The sequence below is a fragment of the Ahaetulla prasina genome, chromosome 4 (assembly GCF_028640845.1).
Source record: "Ahaetulla prasina isolate Xishuangbanna chromosome 4, ASM2864084v1, whole genome shotgun sequence".
Lineage (NCBI taxonomy): Eukaryota > Metazoa > Chordata > Lepidosauria > Squamata > Colubridae > Ahaetulla > Ahaetulla prasina.
In genome coordinates, this window is record NC_080542.1 from 98,688,656 (window position 1) to 98,708,237 (window position 19,582).

General features: G+C 36.0%; 1 protein-coding gene across 3 annotated transcripts; it reads left to right on the forward strand.

Moving 5' to 3' along the window:
- Nucleotides 1–14: 14 nt before the first annotated feature.
- On the forward strand, nucleotides 15–19,488 carry PP2D1 (protein phosphatase 2C like domain containing 1). 3 transcript variants are annotated; one of them, XM_058183776.1, is made up of 3 exons: nucleotides 15–593; nucleotides 11,199–12,628; nucleotides 18,583–19,488. In XM_058183776.1, the coding sequence occupies exons 2-3, from the start codon at nucleotides 11,200–11,202 to the stop codon at nucleotides 19,482–19,484; spliced, it is 2,331 nt and encodes a 776-aa protein (XP_058039759.1). In that variant the 5' UTR covers nucleotides 15–593; nucleotide 11,199; the 3' UTR covers nucleotides 19,485–19,488. The 3 variants fall into 3 exon arrangements, 2 of the variants coding, with proteins under 2 accessions (XP_058039759.1, XP_058039758.1); XM_058183775.1 differs by having other exon boundaries at nucleotides 15–571; XR_009155153.1 differs by lacking the exon at nucleotides 11,199–12,628 and having other exon boundaries at nucleotides 47–593; nucleotides 18,583–18,719.
- Nucleotides 19,489–19,582: the final 94 nt, after the last annotated feature.

Below are 19,582 nucleotides of genomic sequence, written 5' to 3' on the forward strand. Positions count from 1 at the left end.
GTCCTGCTGGGGAAGGGAAGAGAAGGCGGAGGCGAGGCGCCCGTTAAGGAAACAGTAAGGCAGAGACGGACATATTCTTGCAGCTTGGCGCGTTTGTCCCTCTTGGCGGAAAGATCCCGCTGCAGACACGGCCTGGGCCTCCCTCGCTTAGGTGCCAAAACAGTGGCGCCTCCAAAAGCTCTCCCTTAGCAGCATATTCACGGCCATGTAATCTTCGAGAGTCCATTTTTGCGCCCCAGGACGGGCATCGTATTTGTCTGTGCCCTGCGCGCGGCGCCCGTGCCCAAATATCGTCTTGCGAAGGACGGGGCTAGGATGGCATGGTGGAATGTAATGGGTCTGGTTGGCGAAAACCCCTGTTACCGAATCCAGGCTTCTCCCAATTTGTCAGGAAGTAAGTCTCCTAGAATCGTGAAGACAAGGACTTTTAGATGTGCCGTGAGATACCAGCTTATGCCGCAATAAATCTCCGGCACTCTACCATGTCACAGAGCTCGTGAGCGCGGGCGCGCGCACGGATGTTTGCTGTGTAAAAACTACCACTCGGAGGCGAAAGTGAGAAGTTCCCTCGGTACGTGCCACTTCCTCAAAAGGTATTAAAAGGGGCGATCCTGTCCCGCAGAAAACTTTAAGGGCCTTTGGAGCGCTGGACTGAGGCCCTCGGGTGATAACAGCTGCCTCGCGCCCGTTTCCACCCTTGGGCGTGAGCTAAATACTGTAATGGTGACAGCCAAACGTGCGCTCCCGCCTACATAAGTTACCTCGCGGCCTCATCCTTGTTTCCAAAGAGCACAGAGCATGTCTTTAGGATAAAAGGAAGTTCACGGTTCGTTCATTCCTTAATACACTGATTTCTGAAAAAGTTGTTCGGGTAGAAAGCGAGCTCGCAGACCTGTTGAAGGTAAATGCGGAAAGAGCTTCAACAGCCATTGGCTTGGAATAAAGAATTTAAACTGGTTAAAATTGCAGGAAGGGAAAAGTGGTAGCTGGCAATGAAAAACCTTGCTTTGCCTTCTTCCCTACCAACTTTTTTAAATTCTCGAGAGAGGGAGAGAGATGAGATGTATGTTGGAGAAAACCAGCTCTTTAGCTAACAAACTTAGCCATTCACTGAAATGATTTGCTGGCATTGAGATGGTATTAAGATGACAACTAAACCAAAGCAATTCTTGTTGATTATCTATTTCACCAACTTTTTGCTTCATTATTTTCTATTGCCCCATGGCCCTACCAGTGATATATATTCTCCCCAGATGATAATCCATGCAGCAACAAACAATTGTTCCATGGTGATTTATATCAGAACAGTCTTCAGACGGGCTCCAAGACTTTACAATAGTTGAAAACTGATCATGAGTATAATGGCCATTTAATTCATTTTAGAATAGGAGGGCTGTATGTTTTTTTGAGTTATATGTTTAGTTTTGCAGGTTCAGTTTCTATATTCATTTCTGTATTGTGTTTCATGTTTATTTTACATGTAGAACTTTAATAATAAAGTTTATTTAGAAAAGAACAGGGCTGTAGCAAAAAGTACGTCTCTTACTGTTTATTTAAAGATTTCTGTACCATATTTAATACTTGCAAGGCAATTACTTACAAATACTATTGAAAAGTCTTTCCATATGAGACCAAAAGATTTTGATACTTATCAAATTACTTTAGGAAAAAATAATCCTAAATGATGGTACAACTTAAAAGCACTTTTTTGGGTTGTTATCTACTTGGTCTTTAATAACAAAAGACAGTTTGCTGCCAGAGCAAACATTCCTAAAAGTGAATTTCAGCCCTTTCAATTGCATGTTAAGGCACTGAGCTACAAATCAGGAGATTGTAATTCTAGTCCAGCTTTAGGCATAAAACCAGCTGGATCACTTTGGGCCAGTAATTCATTCTCAGCCCTTGTAAGAAAAAAGCTAGGGTAAACCAAAAATCTTGCCAACAAAACTTTAGGGATTAGTTCAGGCACTCACTAGTTGAGGATGATTCAGAGGCAACCATTTTAACCCTTAGTGTAATCAGTTCAAAAAGGCCCAGTCATAATCTCATACGCTATATTTTATCTACAGAGGGCTTTGCTATATAAAATACCTAGTGTGAATACAAATCTTTTATCTTATTCATTTTTCCATCTTTTTGTCACCTCTAAGCATGGTACTTAATTTTTCACTACAATAACTGAGAAAGAGAGTGAGTGTCTGTGTTTAAGTCCTTACATATTGACTCCTGGCAAATGCCTGGAGTCAATATGTATGGCTCAAATGAAAATGAGAGGCTCAAATCACTTACTAAACACCATGAATAGGGACTTGAACCTCAGTCCTTCCAGGCTAAATCCAACATTTAATCAGTACATTTGGCAGTTGCAAGCACTTTCACATTCCACTAATGGCAATAGATCTTGAAGACTGGTTTAAGCCGGATGTAACCTCCTATTAACATAAATATTCCTTAATAATGAGCAGATTGCTGCAATATGCTGATGTTGAAAATCAAGACAAACCAAATTCATGGATGGATTTTATTTCTAAGCTTTCATTTTTTGTGCATTTTTTAGCAGCAGAATCTGTTCATGAGATAATATAGCTTAAGGTACTAGTTTATGATCCTTCCATTAAGTTCAAATGTTAAGGCTATTTCTTATTTATTTTTGTCTAAGAAACAAAAATGCAGAAGCCCAAAACAAAACAGGAAGTACCAATTTTAGCTTTGCTACATAATACAAATCAGAACAATATCTCAGTGGCTAAGGATACCGTTACTATAGTAATAATTGTAAACACTGGACTTAACTACTAGTCCAGTATTAATCTGCAACTATCAGAGAAAGGAATTCCAAAGAACATACGGCTTTCTAGAAGCTTAAGGTACTGATTTACAGATTTTCACTGAGTGAAAAGCATAAATTCAAGAAGGCTGCGATTAGCTAGTCAGAGGGGGGTAAAGACTGAACACCTTGGTTGAAGAAAGCAAATAGGTAAGATTTAACAAAACTAGTCCCATTGGCCAGGCCATTGGAGGCTTAAAGACAATTATACATTCCAGTTACAATGGACAAACAAATCAGAAATAAAGAATAGATTTCAGTAGCTTTATTTTTAAAAATAGTATTTTGCAGTAACGTTGAATTACATCACTTTTTATTCTTGGGGATTGAAATCCAAATCACTTAAAAGAATTCAATTGAGCTAAATTTGTATTACGTGCACATTATCACAAACAGAGACCTCAGATATGATGTTGAAACTCTAGCTCATATTGTATAATGGAACTGAAATACATCTTATTTGATGTAGCAATCTTCTTTTGATTCTCAACTTGCCTTGAAGTTCAAGGGATGCGTTGGGACATCCACACTGGCTTCTGTACAGAATTTGTAAACTTGATGCTCCCCCTGCTACCATATCCGAGCCATAAATCAACATAATTTTCTACCTTCTAAAATTCCCATTTTGTAATTATTTTTCCCAACATTCTGTAGCAAAAACATAAAGAATAAAATAATTTTAGCCAATGTCTACCAAGAAGTTCTAGTCGAATGCATTTTATTCTTAAACTGCCCTTTCTTAATGCTTTTTAATGTTTTAAATGCTTCTTAAATATAATCTATTTAATAACACCCATCTTACATCAATATTTTGTCTTCTTCCTATTGGGTTTTCATGTTTGTTCCTTATTTTCTCCAGTATGACAGTACTTAATCATCTAAGTTAACTGCTTTAAAAATTATTTAACCAAATGTATTTCTATTAAATTTAAACTATAATTCAAATATTTCGACAACTACAAAGGGCTGGTGCAATTTAAAAGACTCCCCATCTTACTTACACAGAATTAAAGAAACGAATCATCCAACACATATAATTAAGTATATATTTTGATTCAGAATAAGTCTTTGTACAGCTGTTTTTTAAGAGGTAATTTGTTGTGTTCTATAGGTATCCTATTTCACAACAATTCATATGATATGCTTTATCTCCATGTCAAGCCAAAATTCCATTAAATGAATTGTCCTCTTAGCCATAATGAATTTAGTTTGGTTTTGTTTTAGTGCACTATATATACTTAGCCTTTTTCTTAAAAATAATGCTAATTATAGCATCAAGCTATATATTTTTATAGCTTGTTTAGCCTAGTAATTGTGCTTTGTATAGTAAACCATGGACCCTGCATGATATTTAAGTGCAGTCACCCTTTATTGTACAATTACATGTGAAATGATCTAAAGAGCTCCTTTCCCTAATCATTCTGAAAAAGGAAACTTAATTATGCTGAATAATCTGGTTCTTAATATTTAAATCATCCACCTGTATTCAAAGCTAAAACAATTTATGACACAAGGCTATTCCTAGTTAACTGAGAGTAATCCCTACTGAATAATTTACTTTTAAATAGACGTATATAGGATTACACTGCTTATCATTTCCTAACACTGTATTTTAAGATGTAAATAATTCCGCTCTGTTTTAAAATCTCTTACATTATTTTATTAAAAAGTTATGTTTGATATATATCTGCTCAACTGGTGCAAAATTATTATTATTTTTTTATTTACATTTCTCCCTATTTTTTATTTATTTTAATTTTGTAGGAGAGACTGTTAAGATTATTTAGGAAAGTGATTGTATTAGTATAGAAGCAAGCAAACAATAAATTCTATTACACTATGAAAACAAGCAGGTCTGTAAAAAGTACTTCAGATGTAGGCACATCATTCATTTATCTAAAGGTATTACAAAACTGTCTTATATTTTCACTTTTCCACCTAATGATTATTAGAATAATTTGTTTTACCCACATATTGAGCTGACATTTTCAGTGGATTATTTATATAATCCTAGCATTTTATTCTCACTGCTGGATATATTCAAAATCTAGGAAGTTTTTTGTGTGTTTTTGGTTAATTCCTATTTGCTAACTTACTGCACAGCTACTCGATTTGCAATACAGTAATCCCTTTGAAGCTTTTATATTATTTTGTGGTTTTCACTATTCTCAGTGCTATGAATTTAATCTGCACAGTTCTTGAATAAAAATCTTTTGAGAGTTTGAATCCCAGAATTTTACATATTTCATGAAGAAATTATCTAAAAATTGGACATTTATGTAATTAGGTATTCACAATCCATATATAGATCCCTGTACTTCACATTAAAATAATGGGGAGTCATTATTATGATTTTTTTTGTATTTTTGGATGTTTTCAGTGTTTAGAATTATTTTAAAGTAAACAGAGCATGATATTTGAAATTTAAAACGGAAATCTAAAAAGATGTTAAATTAAAATCTAACAGAAAATAAAAGCCTAACTGCTAACTAGTTGTACAGTCTATATTTTAAAGTCTTTATTTACTGCTGAACAATATTGTACATTATCACAGTGGTATAATTTTGGCTGCGCTGGATGTGCCAATGAGAATTTATGTGGCAATATCAGATTTCCTATCCATTGTCCTAGAACAAAAACAAAAGGGGAGGGGGAGCTTTCATTGTATATAGAAGATACCAATGTCAATCATCTCATCAAACCTTTGTTTAAGAATAGATAATTAATGTCTTGACCTTGGACCACTTAACTGTTGTTTGCGCTAATGAAGATTAAAATAGCCAACCTCCTGATTCATAGTAATTTAAGGCAGAAAAGATAGTTATTTCAGGAAGATTATTTAAGACAGCAACCATAGGAAGTGTTTTCCTTGCTTCCTAGTATGGGAAAACCTAAGCATTATATTTTATTTTTCTAGATTATCAGCAATAAAGTAGAACTTATTATAAAAGCCAAACTCTTGTTCTCAAAAGTTAATGTAGAGCACCATCAGTATGTCATATTACACAATGCAGTGAACCAAGAATGTAGTCAAGTATTGTTTAGTGCAAGTATTATTTAGTACCTTGGATTGAAAACAAAATAAACAGGCAAAACTTCAAAAGAAAATAAAAAGTTCATTAAAAACCTGGGCACCACTATTTTCTCTGAAAGAATAGAACTCAAAATGATGCATGAAGCATCCTAATTACCCATTCCTTAAAGTAGCCTTCTGCTTCATAATATGCAAAAAAACCATGATAATTTGACTGTAATTATTTTACCTGATTAGGGTTTTGGAAATTTGATTCAATATTTCTAAATACTATGTTTCCCCAAAAATAAGACCTAGCCTTATTTTCTTTTGGGACCCAAAATAAACACCAGGTCTTATTTTCAGGGGATGTCTTACCCACTTACCTTAGAAGCATCGCAGCCACACCTCCCGTGCCCTGACACTTGTCGCACTGTTGCCCAAGTTCTTCTGCCACTCACAGCCAGACGCCACATGGCTTGTCGCACAGCCCATGCAAGCTGTCTCCAAGCTGTAAAGCTGTCTCCGAGCTGTTTTTCAGCTGATTAAAACAGTTTTAACTTCTAGAGGATTTTTTTTTTTAAAGGAAATAATCTTTTAAAAAACTACTATAAGCTATTTTTTTCCTTTTGGCTAAATTCATCTGACCATTTCCACTTGAGTGCACTTTATTTCACTCTTATGTCCTTTCTGAGAAGACAGAAAAGAATGTAAGCCAAGTATGTATATGGTATGCCGCCGCTTGCAGCAGCAGAAGTGCAGCAGCTTGCAGCAGCAGAAGTGTGCATCATACGGTGCTGCCGCTTGCGATAAGTCGTGGCGAGGCTTGTTGCACTGGTGCTGCCAGGGCTTAACTAGATCTTATTTTGGGGGTAGGGTTTATATTAGGCTCATGAGTAAATATCGGGCTAGGGATTGTTTTCGGGGTAGGTCATATTTTTGGGAAACACAATAGTTCCTGCTTGAGGAAGACTACTTTAAGAGCATTTTGAGACAACTAAGTATGAATGAGAAATGCAATATACATTTCTCACTTAAAATATTATAACTGAAGGTTACCACATGATATTGACTGGAAGCCAATTTACAATAGATTTGAATATTAGCAACAATAATAACAATGCATTACAACGATTATTTTCTTCACTCAATAATTCACTTGTAGAATTTACAACTGTAGAAACAGATATGTAAATATGGTGCTTCCAATTTAGCAATTGCCATAACTAATGAAAACATATAACCACTGCTTAGATAACTGGATATATTTGTATGCTTATTTAGACAAAAGAAATTTAGAATTTGGAGACAATCCCTTTACCCATATCGGCCACCATTACTTAATGACTTCCTGTTGCTGTCGTTAGTTGTGAAGTCGTGTCCAACCCCTTGCGACCCAATGGACAACTTTCCTCCAAACCTTCCTGTTCTCTACCATTCCCTGGAGACCATTCAAGCTCACGCCGACTGCTTCAGTGACTCCATCTAGCCACCTCGTTCTCTGTCATCCCATTCTTCTTTTGCCCTCAATCTTTCCCAGCATTAGGCTCTCCTCCAGTGAGTCCTTCCTTCTCATTAAGTGGCCAAAGTATTTTAGTTTCATCTTCAGGATCTGGCCATCTAAAGAACAGTCAGGGTTGATCTCCTCTAGGACTGACTGGTTTGATCCCCTAGCAGTCCAAGGGACTTGCAGGAGTCTTCTCCAGCACCATAGTTCAAAAGCTTCAATTCTTTGACTCTCAGTCTTCCTTATGGTCCAACTTTCACAACCATACATTACAACTGGGAAAACTATAGCCTTGACTATACACCCTTTTGTTGGCAGGGTGATGTCTCTGCCTTTTAGTATGTTGTCTAACTGTGCCATAGCTTTCCTCCCCAAGAGCAAGCGTCTTTTAATTTCTTGGCTGTAGTCCCTATCTGCGGTCATCTAGGAGCCCGGGAAAATAAAATCTGTCACTACCTCCATTTCTTCCCCATCTATTTGCCAGGAATTGAGAGGGCCAGGAGCCATGATCTTAGTTTTCTTAATATTGAGTTTCAAGCCAACTTTTGCATTCTCCTCCTTCACCCATATCAAGAGGCTCTTTAGTTCCTCTTCACTTTCTGCCATTAGAATGGTATCATCTGTATATTTAATGCAGATATCTAAGGTTGTTTATATTTCTCCCAGCAATCTTAATTCCATCTTTTGAGTCATCTAGCCCCCCCCCCTTTCTCATGATGTGCTCTGCATATAAGTTAAATAGGCACAGTAACGGTATACAGCCTTGCCAAACTCCTTTCTCAGTTTTGAACCAATCAGTGGTTCCATGTCCAGTGCTCATGGTTACTTCTTGACTCACAGATCGGTTTCTCAAGAGACAAATAAGATGGTCTGGTACTCCCATCTCTTTGAGAACTTGCCACAATTTGTTGTGATCCATACAATCAAAGGCTTTAGCATAGTCAATGAAGCAGAAGTAGATGTTTTTCTGGAACTCCCTAGCTTTCTCCATGATTCAGCGTATGTTAGCAATTTGATCTCTATTTCCTCTGTGTCTTCGAAATCCTCCTGCACTTCTGGTAGTTCTCAGTCCACATACTGTTGGATCCTAGCTTGTAGGATTTTAATGACTTTCTACTTTAGGCAAATGTTTGGAAATAATTCATAATAATTAATTAATAATTAATAATTAATTCATAAATAATTTGGAAATAATAATTTAGGATATTCTTTTCTTTTCATAAAAGATAAATGATGCCTCCCCATTCCCCTAGCACTTATATTTAAACACACAAAGAAAATGTGAATTAAATTAGGCTGAGTAATGGTGTCCCAATAACACCCGAGAATAACCATCATAACGAAGAAGAAATCTGCTTGTAGTCTGTAATCTAATTGGAGGTTCTGCACTGAAATAAACTCAACCTATTGTCAAATTTCAAATGGATATTTTTTTTATTTATAGACATGGAGCCAGATGCTGTTTCATCCAGTCAATGGAATCTGGATTTTAAATGGATTAATATAAGGTCTTGCATTAACACCATGCTGCAGAATCATTAAGCGTTTATCAGTGTTTGTGAGTGCTTCATTTCCAGTACAAGGGTCATCATGCTTTATTTAGATGGGGATGGAGAGAGACTTTCCTTAGGGACCACATTGATACATCTGAGTCAATATGCTGAGAAAACAATAATATTAAAGGCTATCTTTTATTAAGCATTTTACTGAAAATCTGTGATATAAAAATGTCCATAATTCTCTCCTCTTGCTTCCTTACTGAATGTCTATTTTTATTAGGAAGAAAATACTAAGAAATTTGTTCAGTTGAGAGTACAATCTGTTTAAATTATAAGATTTTTTTATTATAGAACAAAATAAATAAATCTTGAATCTTTTGTTACATTTCCACTCTTAGCTGATTCCAATATTCAAATAAGTAGCATACCAACAACGGGATTAGAGGAACAAAGGGAATACTGAGGCATTTGACTAAATTTGAAAATCTTATAATTTAGAATTAACCTTTGCTGTACTCAAAGATATAATTTTTTATATATTTATTAATAATTTTTGCATAAAATAAAAGTCAAATCAAAAGAAAAAAGCTAAGAAAAAAGTGCAAGAAAGAAAATGAAATGAAACTGATAATTTCAATGGAAAAATGTAAAGAAAATATGAATGACTTCTAACCTTCTTTTGAACAGATAATTACAATTATCTGTTCACTTCTTCCTTGTAGTTGTTATAGTCCCTTCAGCCCTCAATTACTCCACATCCTTCTTAATTTTCAAATCCATAAATCATTTCATTTCTTTCCTATTTCAGGAAAATTCTACATGAAGTTTCTAGTCTTTAAAAAAAGTTTTTATTTTTGTCTCTGACCATCTAGGCCGTATGATAATCAAGTAGTGAAATAGTACCATGTTTTCTCAAAAATACAACTTACTCTAAAAACAAGCGCTAGCCCAATTTTCATGTTTGCATCAAAAATAAGCCTTAGTTAAGCCCAGCCCAATGTCTGGTTGTACGAGAAGGGATGAAGTGCAGGCTTAGAAATCAAGCTGGGGGGATGGGAGGGGAAGACGCTGCCCCACGTGCTCTGCACTCACTTTAGGAATGGGGCAGTCAGGTCTCTCATGCCCCATGAGAGTCAGGTCTCTCATGCCCCAACAACTGTCACACTGCTTCTGACTTCTTCTGCAGCCGCTCACAGCCACTCATGGCAGGAATTGCGTGGCCCCTTCTTCCTGCTTTAGCTTTGCCCTCAGTCGGTATCGAAGTGGTTCATGGCGAAATAGTGAATGAATTCACTTGCGAAGTATTCCTCAAGCCTTAGCAGGAAAGGAGGGTTGCTTGGGTAGTAGGCTGAGAAAGTGGGGTTAATACACAAGATGTGGGTATAGATTGAGCTTGGCATTTCACCTTCCTGCCTTTTGTGAAATTTTGGCTACATGAAAGGACAGCAGAAGCAGCAGATACTCTGGCTTGTTTCTCTTCCCGAAACTCCACCAGAAATGGATTTTTGTCGGGCTCATCGCAATGACACAGCCTCTCGCAGCAGGACTCTGCAAGACTCGTTATGCCATTGCACCTGCGAGTGGCGACATTGCCACGAGATTCGTCACACTGACAGTAGGCGTTCTGCTATGAGGGTGTGATGAACCTCGCGGCAGTGTTCACTCGAAGCACCTGTGACTCCAAATGCACCTGCTCACATGCTCAGAAAGCCCCAGCAATATCTTTTGCAGCAGCAGAAGCCACAGCCAAAACACCGTTTTGGATTCTCTTGGAAGCTGAGCTGCTCTGAAAGGTGGGGGGGGGGAAATTAAGACCCCTGAAAATAAGCCCTGGTGCTTATTTTGGAGGTCAAAAGAAAATAAGGTCAAAAGAAATTTTCAGGGAAACACAGTAGTGAAATTTATAAAGGATTCAGATCCTTTATAAATTAAAACCTGCATGATTAAACTGATATAAAATTTCAGTGCAGTTATAGCAATGGACAGTGATAATTTCAAAGGAAAAAAGAACTTTACACTTAGAGATAAGATATTTTATTGCTGGTTTCACCAATTTGAGAAATTTTGAGACTCCTTTCCCTCAAAATCCAGGAAATGGAACAGTTTGGATCAATTTGAAATTCTTTCCATATAATTAAGGGTGGCAATGTTGCAAAGTTTAACAATGTTGGAAATTTAGGATTTGGAAGGATCCCCGGGACCTTTCAATAATTAATTTCTTCCTTGCTTCATTTCTTTGAAACTCCCCTATGTTTCAAAACTACTTTTAAGACTTCTTAGATCAAGACTAATATTTTTTAGATTTGTTTAATCATTATTGTAACACATTTTATTTATTCACCCCACCCCCAGAATGACATACCAAACAGAGCTACAAAACTCTGAAACTAGTGAAGAGGAACAAAAACTACAAAACTCTGAATCCTGCAAAGAGGAACAGGATTTAGCAAAGGTGCTTAACTTTGATTTCAAGCAAATTGAAAGCTTAAATATTAGAATCCCATGTTCCATTTGTGAAGAAATGGTATACATCAGCCAACTTTTTCATCACAAAAAAGTTCACCAAGCTCAAGCCGTACTGGATTATCAGTGGCCATTTGTGGAGCCTATAGATATAAAAAAAAATATCATTCGGAGAAAGCAACTCATTTTAAGACTGCAAAAAACTGCTCAATATCCTGAACGAGAGATAGAAAAGATTGGTTGTTCCATTGACCTTCTTAAAGAGAGCATCAAAATTGCTCCATACTTTTGCATCGATAACATTGTTCAAAGTTCAGCATATATTAAAGAAGTAAGCAATCCACTGATTAAAGCCATAGCAATTTGTCAAGATAAAAATGCTGTTTGGCACACAGAAATGGAAGATGTGTATATTGTACTAGATAATTATGGGCACAAGAAAGATACTTGCTTACTTGGACTCTTTGATGGAAGTAATGGAATTTCTGCTGCTCAGTTAACTTCAGATGAACTTCCTCTTCTACTTCTTGACCAACTTTCTCATAACGATTCCTCCTATCAGATTAGCGATGCTGAAAAAAACATGCTTCATTCTTTTTGCACTATTTTTAAGGAAGATTATGAAGTAAAGGAGCAACTATTTGCTGTTGCAAAAGCCAGAAGCCAAAACTCACAATCAAATAAATATGAATGGATTCATAAAGCATTTGCAAAAGCTTTTTGGAGAATGGATAGGCTTTTACGTCTTGGACGAGGTGAAATTTCCAAAGTTTGCTGGAGTAGCTGTACAACTGCCATATGTTTAGTAGAAATGGCAAGCAACATAAAACAAAACCAAGAACAAGAAGGGGAAGAAACCACTGAAACAATAAATGATAATGAAGAGCAGAAACTCCTGCAACATAAGAAGGGACTACCTAAAACAAACAGAATAATGATAAGAAGTATCACAGAACAAGAAGTAGACAAAATTATGGAACAGCAGGAAGAGAAGCCACTTGGAAGAGTAAGTGATGGAGAAGAACAGAACAACACAGAACAAGAGGAAGATTCTGAAACAGAACTGCACAAAGAGGATCCACTTTCAAGAATCTGTCATGGAAAGGGACAGAACAACACAGAGCAAGAGGCATGTTCTCTCACAGGAAATCCTGGAGAACTATTTACAAGTATAAATGATGAAATGAAAAAAAGCATCATAGAATCAGAAGATAATGAGCAATCAGCAAATTGTAAAGATGAGATCCAGGAAGAAGGTTGGATTGAAAACAATGAGAATTCAGATGAAATTGATGGAATAATGCATATTGCTAACATTGGTATGTATAAAGTCATAAAATTCAGAATATTGTGTTTGCCTCCTACTTTCCCATCTTGTTTCTCTGGGTGGTACACAATTGTTAGCTATTGAACTCTAGAATTATTCTAGGAATTAATCTAGAATAGTCATTTATTGTATTGATTGTGCAATGATAATTTTTTCAGAACTTCCCTAATTATGATATTTTATAATCTATGAAGACATCTTGTTCTAAATATATTGTTAGTTCAGTTCAATTTTATGACAGATAACTCTGGTTAGTATTCTTGATTTATCTGAGTAAAGCATAACTTAAATTATGAGTGATCCCAATTAAATTGTACAGATAGTCTTTGACTTACAACTATTTATTCTATGTTCAAAATTCAAAATGGCAATGAATAAAGTGCCAGTTATGGCTGTTGCAACACACTATGATCACATGACAAAAACTTAAGTCCACCCCTTCAACTCCTCCCACCTGCCTATCTCCCCCATCTTTGTACTCTTGGCCCACTGCTATCCATGACTCTTTTTTTTTATTAAAAAGTTTTACAAAAAAATTTACCCATATCTTCCCCCCATCAACCCACACCCTGCCCCCTCCCCCCCTTCATCCAATCCCCCCACCCACCTCCCAGACTTCCCAGATTATACAGGGTATAATACCTAACAATCATAAGCTAGAATACACAATCTATCCATCGATTCTCATCCATCCCCTAGAACCTTAACTCCCCTTCTCCATAATAAAGAAAAAGAAAAAGAAAATATACAGTATATTCTATTCATTCATAGGCTATTTGATAGTTCTTAATCCAATATTTGTTTTAAAGATAGTCGATTCATCTTCTCCTTTCCAATATCCATCTTTCTTGTAAATAGTCTTTCTGGTACACTGAAGTTTCTGCCATCTCCAGTAAATTCACTGCTTTTAGCGTCCAGTCTTCAATGATAAGCAAATGTTCCATCTTCCAATATTGTGCTGCCGGTAATCTAGCTACTAATACTTAATTTAAAATCAATTTACGCCCTTAAACGTTATCTTCTTCTTCAAAATATTTTGTATAATCCACCAAATTTATATATCCAACATATGTAATAATAAATAGTATCAGCCCAACCAGATCTCCAACATTTAAATTATAAATTCAAATACGTACACGCCAGTGTTTAGAATCTAGATACCATCTCTAAGACATTTTACAAAGTTTTCCTCTTAAATTTTTAACTTATATAAATTTAACATTTAACCCAATTTACCCTTTTACCATACAATCCTTAACTAATTCCATTTCTTATTCTATTTTTATCAACACCTTATATAACCCCTAATCAATTTTTACCCGGAATAACTTAGTTTTTAACAAATCCACCATATATAATCAAATAACGTTGTATTTAAATTCCAAATACCATCTACAAAACATTTCAAACTTAACTAGTTCCAGTCCTTATTCTATTTTTATCAACACCTTATGTTCCCAAATTCAATTTTTAACTTATTTTCTAATAGACCTACCACTTATAATCAAATAACATTACTACAAATTCTTCTTCAAGATTTAAACACATACACAGTACTTTTTAAATATATTCAAAAATTTTGGTTATGATATACCCTTTCCCATAAAAAGAAACTCTTTTCGCTTGATATTGCTGCTTTTTACTCTTTGTTCTTTTCTTTTAATATCTATTCAAATCAATCTTTGCTCATTTAAATCCACTACTTTTTCCAATGTTTCTTCTTCAGCAATTGCCATCCCAACTTCAAGTTGTGTGTGCTTTTTGCTTCCTTCTCCCGCTTTTTTCCAATCTCTACTTTGCTTCCCATCTTAGCTTCTAGCAGTGGTGGACTTCCAGCCTTTAATACATTAGTATAAAAATCTCTTGCTTTAAAAACTGTGTTAAGACAATATTTTCTTCCTTTACAATTAACTGTTAGTCCAGCTGGAACATCCCGTCTAAACTGCATCTGACAATTTCTAAGTTCATCCACCAAGAAAGTAAACTCCTTTCTAGATATTAACATTTTAGGAGGAATTTCTTTGAACACTAATATCTCTTGATACTGATATTTGAATTTTATTTTTATAAAATACTTGTAAAATTTCATTCCGAATCCTCCTAGTTGTAAAATAGATAACATCTTTTAGTAACTGTCTCTGTCTGGCAACCCAGGTAACGATAAATTTTTTCGATTCGAGTTACAAATTCTGCTGGTTGTTCTCCAAATATATGTGCAAAAGCATCTGCAAAAGTATCTTTCAGGTTCTCGCACTTATTTTCTTTGAGACCTCTCACTCTCAGGGCAAACTCCATCGATCTATATTGCAACAAAAGCAACTCCTCATCTGCCCTGTTCATCTTGGTCTGGACTTCCTCTATTTTATTTTCCAAATTCATATTAGCTTGATCAATTTCTTCCATTCTTCCATCCAACTGAACCGTGTATTCAAACAATCTTTGAAATACTGCCATCACATCTTCCCTTATATCCTTATTCCTAGTTTCGATAATATCTTTTATTTGAGATATTTCCTCTTCAAGCTCCATAAATTTTTGATCTATAACAGAGGTTTGAAAGTCTAGAGCTTCTTCTAAAAAACCTTTTAAAAATTCCTTCAAATTTTCTTGTAGCTTTTGCATTTGAACTGGCAAAATCCCAACATCCTTAATAACACCAAGCTCTATTTGCTTAGAAGCCATTTTTCACTTTAATACCGTCTCTATAAATTCAATAAATCTTCAAATCTTTTCATAAACTCTGTATTTGGGTTAGGTAAATCAATTCTATAGTCCTTCCACTTTTCACTTTAAAATCTCTTCATGTAAATGTAAAATCTGCCAAGTTTAAAGAGGACTGAGAGCGCAACAATGTTAACAAAAACTTCCTTAAGTTTCACTTCTACATCCTTTTAAGTACAGGCACCATTTCCTTTGTTCTTCTTAAATGCAGTCCAAGAACAGAGTTAAGGTCTGGTACTTGCCATTGCCAGCGCTCCTGTCATTTCTCTGTCTGCTTTAATCAAATTAAATCTTCATCTTGAAGCAGAGATGGTCGTGGTGTTTTGTTCTGCTTAAAAGCAGAAGTGTCCTGGATCCGGAGCTCTGTTGGGCTTTCCAGGGAGCGCTCACCCTTCTAGCCCCAGAATTATTCCTGGGGCTTTTGGGGAAGCTCTACCTCTGCCCAAATGCTCACCTTTCCTTCTTCTCCCGAGGGAAAGGTTTCCGAGCCACCAGACAGCTGATTTTCGCTGTCTGAATGGCTCTAGACGATCGCGGGGCTAGCGGTCTGAAAAGACCGTCTACAACATCTAAGGTGCCACCGGAAGTCTTCTGCTATCCATGACTCTTATTGCCCTAGCTTTGCCATTTTCTTGCTTCCAATGCTGACCAAGCATGTGCAGCCTGGCACATCAAAAGACAACTACTGGCTACATGAGATTTTTATCCCGATGTTGCAGGGTGGCTGGGGTTTCCTGGATTGCTGCACTTTGGGGCTTCTGGCAGCCCTAGAGCTATGGTATGCCAAGAAGCCCTTGACCAACTGAGTGGCAAGCAACACCAGAGCCATGTAGTTGTGGGACTGCTTGCTGACCAGAACTGGCTAAAAGGTCAGAGATTGGGGGAAAGGAGACAGGTGGATGGAGGAGTTGAAGAGGAGACAGTCCCTTACCATACCAGGGCTTGCAAGGAACCAGGCTGAAATGGTTTGGATTGGTATGAATCCCCAGCTAATTGATGGAATTCAGTTAATAACAGCAACAGGATATGCCAAGACCTTCGTTGCTAAGTGAGTACATTACTTAGCGATGGAAATTCAAATCCCAATTGTGGTTGTAAGCAGAGGACTACCTGTAATGAATCATATTGCCTTCACTCACACTGGACTGTATTAGCCAAACATTTTTGGAAAATTGAGTTATCATACAAAGGTCTTTTTTTTTTAAATGGAACTAGAATCCTACCGTATGTACTTATAAAAAAAATCTGTCCAGGATATAGACAGGATTTTAAGCAGTAAAACTTTGGAAAAGTTACAAGATTTGACCTTGAATGTGAATGTAGGCAAATCTCTGGTAGGAAAGGTGTCCACTGCAAGATCTAGCCAGAAATTTCCCATTTTGCTTACTTGGGTTATTGAATTGATGGCCTACTATATGTACCATCTATTAATCTTGCAATGCTGGAGCTTTTACATCCTGCCATCAAACCATTGAATTACAGTGGGGTATAAATGTTACAGAAACAAACAAACAAACAAACAAACCCTAACATTAAAAACTTAAAAATGAGGATATAATTGACCCTACCTATTAGGTTCTGAGAATACTTTGTTGAAAAATTGCTGTTTTTAGCCCTTGGGAGCACATTGGACTTTGAATATTTTTGATTATCGTATTAAGTACCAGTGAGGTTTTCAATAAGGTTTTCTAAACATTTCTTGCAGGAGCCTTTCTGTGCCCAGAATAGTTGTTTTTAGGTTATTTATTTATTATTTGTTTATTTATTAAATTTATATTGCCACCTATTCACCCATGGCAACTCAGGTTGTTTGGGTTCTGAGTGTCTTGGTTTGTACAGAGAACCAAAACAGCTACTCGAAGTGTTTTGCAACTGGAATGAATAAAAAAAAAAGACCAGCAGCAAAGAGGAAGCAGAGAAGAACAGAAAGTGGGGGGGGAGTGGAATAAATCAGGCTAAGATTTATCCTATTCTTTATGTCATAGTGAATAACTGGTGCCTGGGTCAGTGTAATGGGGCTGGGAAGATCAGGTGGACAGGCAGGCAGGTTGGTGGGATACACTGAACTGCAAATTGTTGAAGAAAAATAGGTGATGAAGGAAAGCAGGTGGTAGACATCAGCTATGTCATGCTCATCTTGTAAAATTATTGTGGGATTCCTTGAGATTTTATTTTGATCAATCTAGGACAACTAAAACACTTTAGGTTTTATTTCTTCTGAATCATGGCTGAGTTTAACAGTTCAATAGAACCTCTGGAATGCAATTTGTCCTAGATTCAAAACATTTTTTTCAGTTTATGCAGTTTTGGTTATTTGAGGCAGAATACTATTTGAGATAAACTCTAATCAGAAAAGTATTATGTGGCATTACTGACAACAGATTAATGCATGCTCATCCTACCCTTTCAGAGCAGATAATTTCACAGCACGCCATAACCTTAGTAGTCATACCTAGGGAGTCAAAGTTTTCACATCTAGATACCAGCAATTATGTTACCTAAACTGCTAAGAGTTTGGAAGTTGCAGTTCCAAAATATTTCAGACAAAGGCTGTTCTGATATCAGTGTTTATCAAACTTGGCACCTTTAAGACAAGCGGATTTCAACTCCCACCTGGAATTTTGGGAGCTACACGATTTAAAGTTGCCAAGTTGGTAATTTTACACTTTTTTTTACACAACTGGCAATTTCTTCCTAATGTTCTCTGGTTTTAAGAACTATCACAGGGCATTAATCAGACTTGACTTTTTTTAAAATGTAGATTTATTGTACATTTCAGATAGCTATGTCAGCCATTATAGTTTTATGTAGCTTTACATTTATATACCTCAGGAATTTGCTGAAGCATATTGATACTTCATTCTTCTTTTAGTGGTCCTATTTTTGTTTAGTCCTGTTGGGAAACCACATTTCCTCATATAAGCAGCAACATTTTCATAATGTGTAGTACAAACTTTTAGAAAACACCTTAAATGGTTTTTAAAAATCAGAATTTGACTAGGAACTATGAGAGGGTACTATACAAAATATGCACATAAATACACATAAGGTTCGTGTTATGGTATTGTATTCAGATTGTTGCACATCCATATCGCTATGTTGAAAATTAGACCTTATTCAAGATATGGAAAAGCATTGTGCTGATACAGCACAAACAATACTTGAAACTAAAATCTCTTGTATATAGTCTTCAAAATTATGCAATGATTTTTTTTTTAATTTTAGGTAATGTTCATGCAGTTTTATGCAAAAATGGAAAGAGCTATTGGCTTACTAAAGAACACTCCACGTATTGCAGAGAGGAAAGGAGACGCATTCTTCAGAATGGTGGATCCATCAGCAGTAATGAGCCTAAAGGACTAATAGAAGGACTAATAAAAAATACCCGTGGCCTTGGCCATCATGGAAACCCAAAGCTGAAGAAAACAGTTATTCCAGTACCAAATACAATTTCTTTCTCTGTTGATAACTCATGTCAATTTCTTATTATAGCAACTAATGGACTTTGGGAAGTTTTGGATAAAAGTGAAGTTGTGCTATTGACAATAACTTTGTATTCTGCTTACTTAGCAAAATATCAACATGCCCAATTGATGAAAAGATACATTCCCAAAGCTTCAAAATTATCTTTGGAAGATCGATTCTATTCATGGTATATGAATCGTGATTTTTTTCCTGAATCAGATTTAGGCAATGAAGAGGAAACTGTACCAAGTTTTCCGTTAAAGCTCCCAATTAACAATAGCACGGAAGAAAAAGTACTAGTCCAGTCAAAAAGCTGTACTATTTCTACAAAGCAACTCTCAGAAAATTCTTTAGAAACACCAGTTAATGTTCCTACATCTTCAAAAGAAAACACTAAAGTAACCCAAAAAGAAAGTAACAAAAATTCAGAAGACCTGATATCTGAAAGTCATGAATTTTTACAGATATCTGAAGATTCAGAAACAGATTCTAGAACATTTTACAATCTTGCAGCGAAGTATATTACTAAGCACTTAGTAAAAGCTGCTCTTAAAGCAGGTTCTAGAAATAATGTTTCTGTATTGCTAGCTGTTTTAAATGGATGTGATAATGTACCCACTGATGTACTAATGAGAAAAACAGAGCAAGAAACACTGGCATAACACATGAAAATAAACACTTGTTTAAAAAATGATTACCATGTTGTTTAAAAAGAATGATTACCATGATTTCCTTTTTATACCACTTTATTCAAACCTGA

Excerpts from the sequence above, each read along its gene's own strand:
- PP2D1 (XM_058183776.1), top strand. The coding sequence starts at position 11,200 with ATGACATACCAAACAGAGCTACAAAACTCTGAAACTAGTGAAGAGGAA. Across the intron at positions 12,629-18,582 it reads AATGCATATTGCTAACATTG|GTAATGTTCATGCAGTTTTA; the intron begins GTATGTATAAAG and ends TTTTAATTTTAG.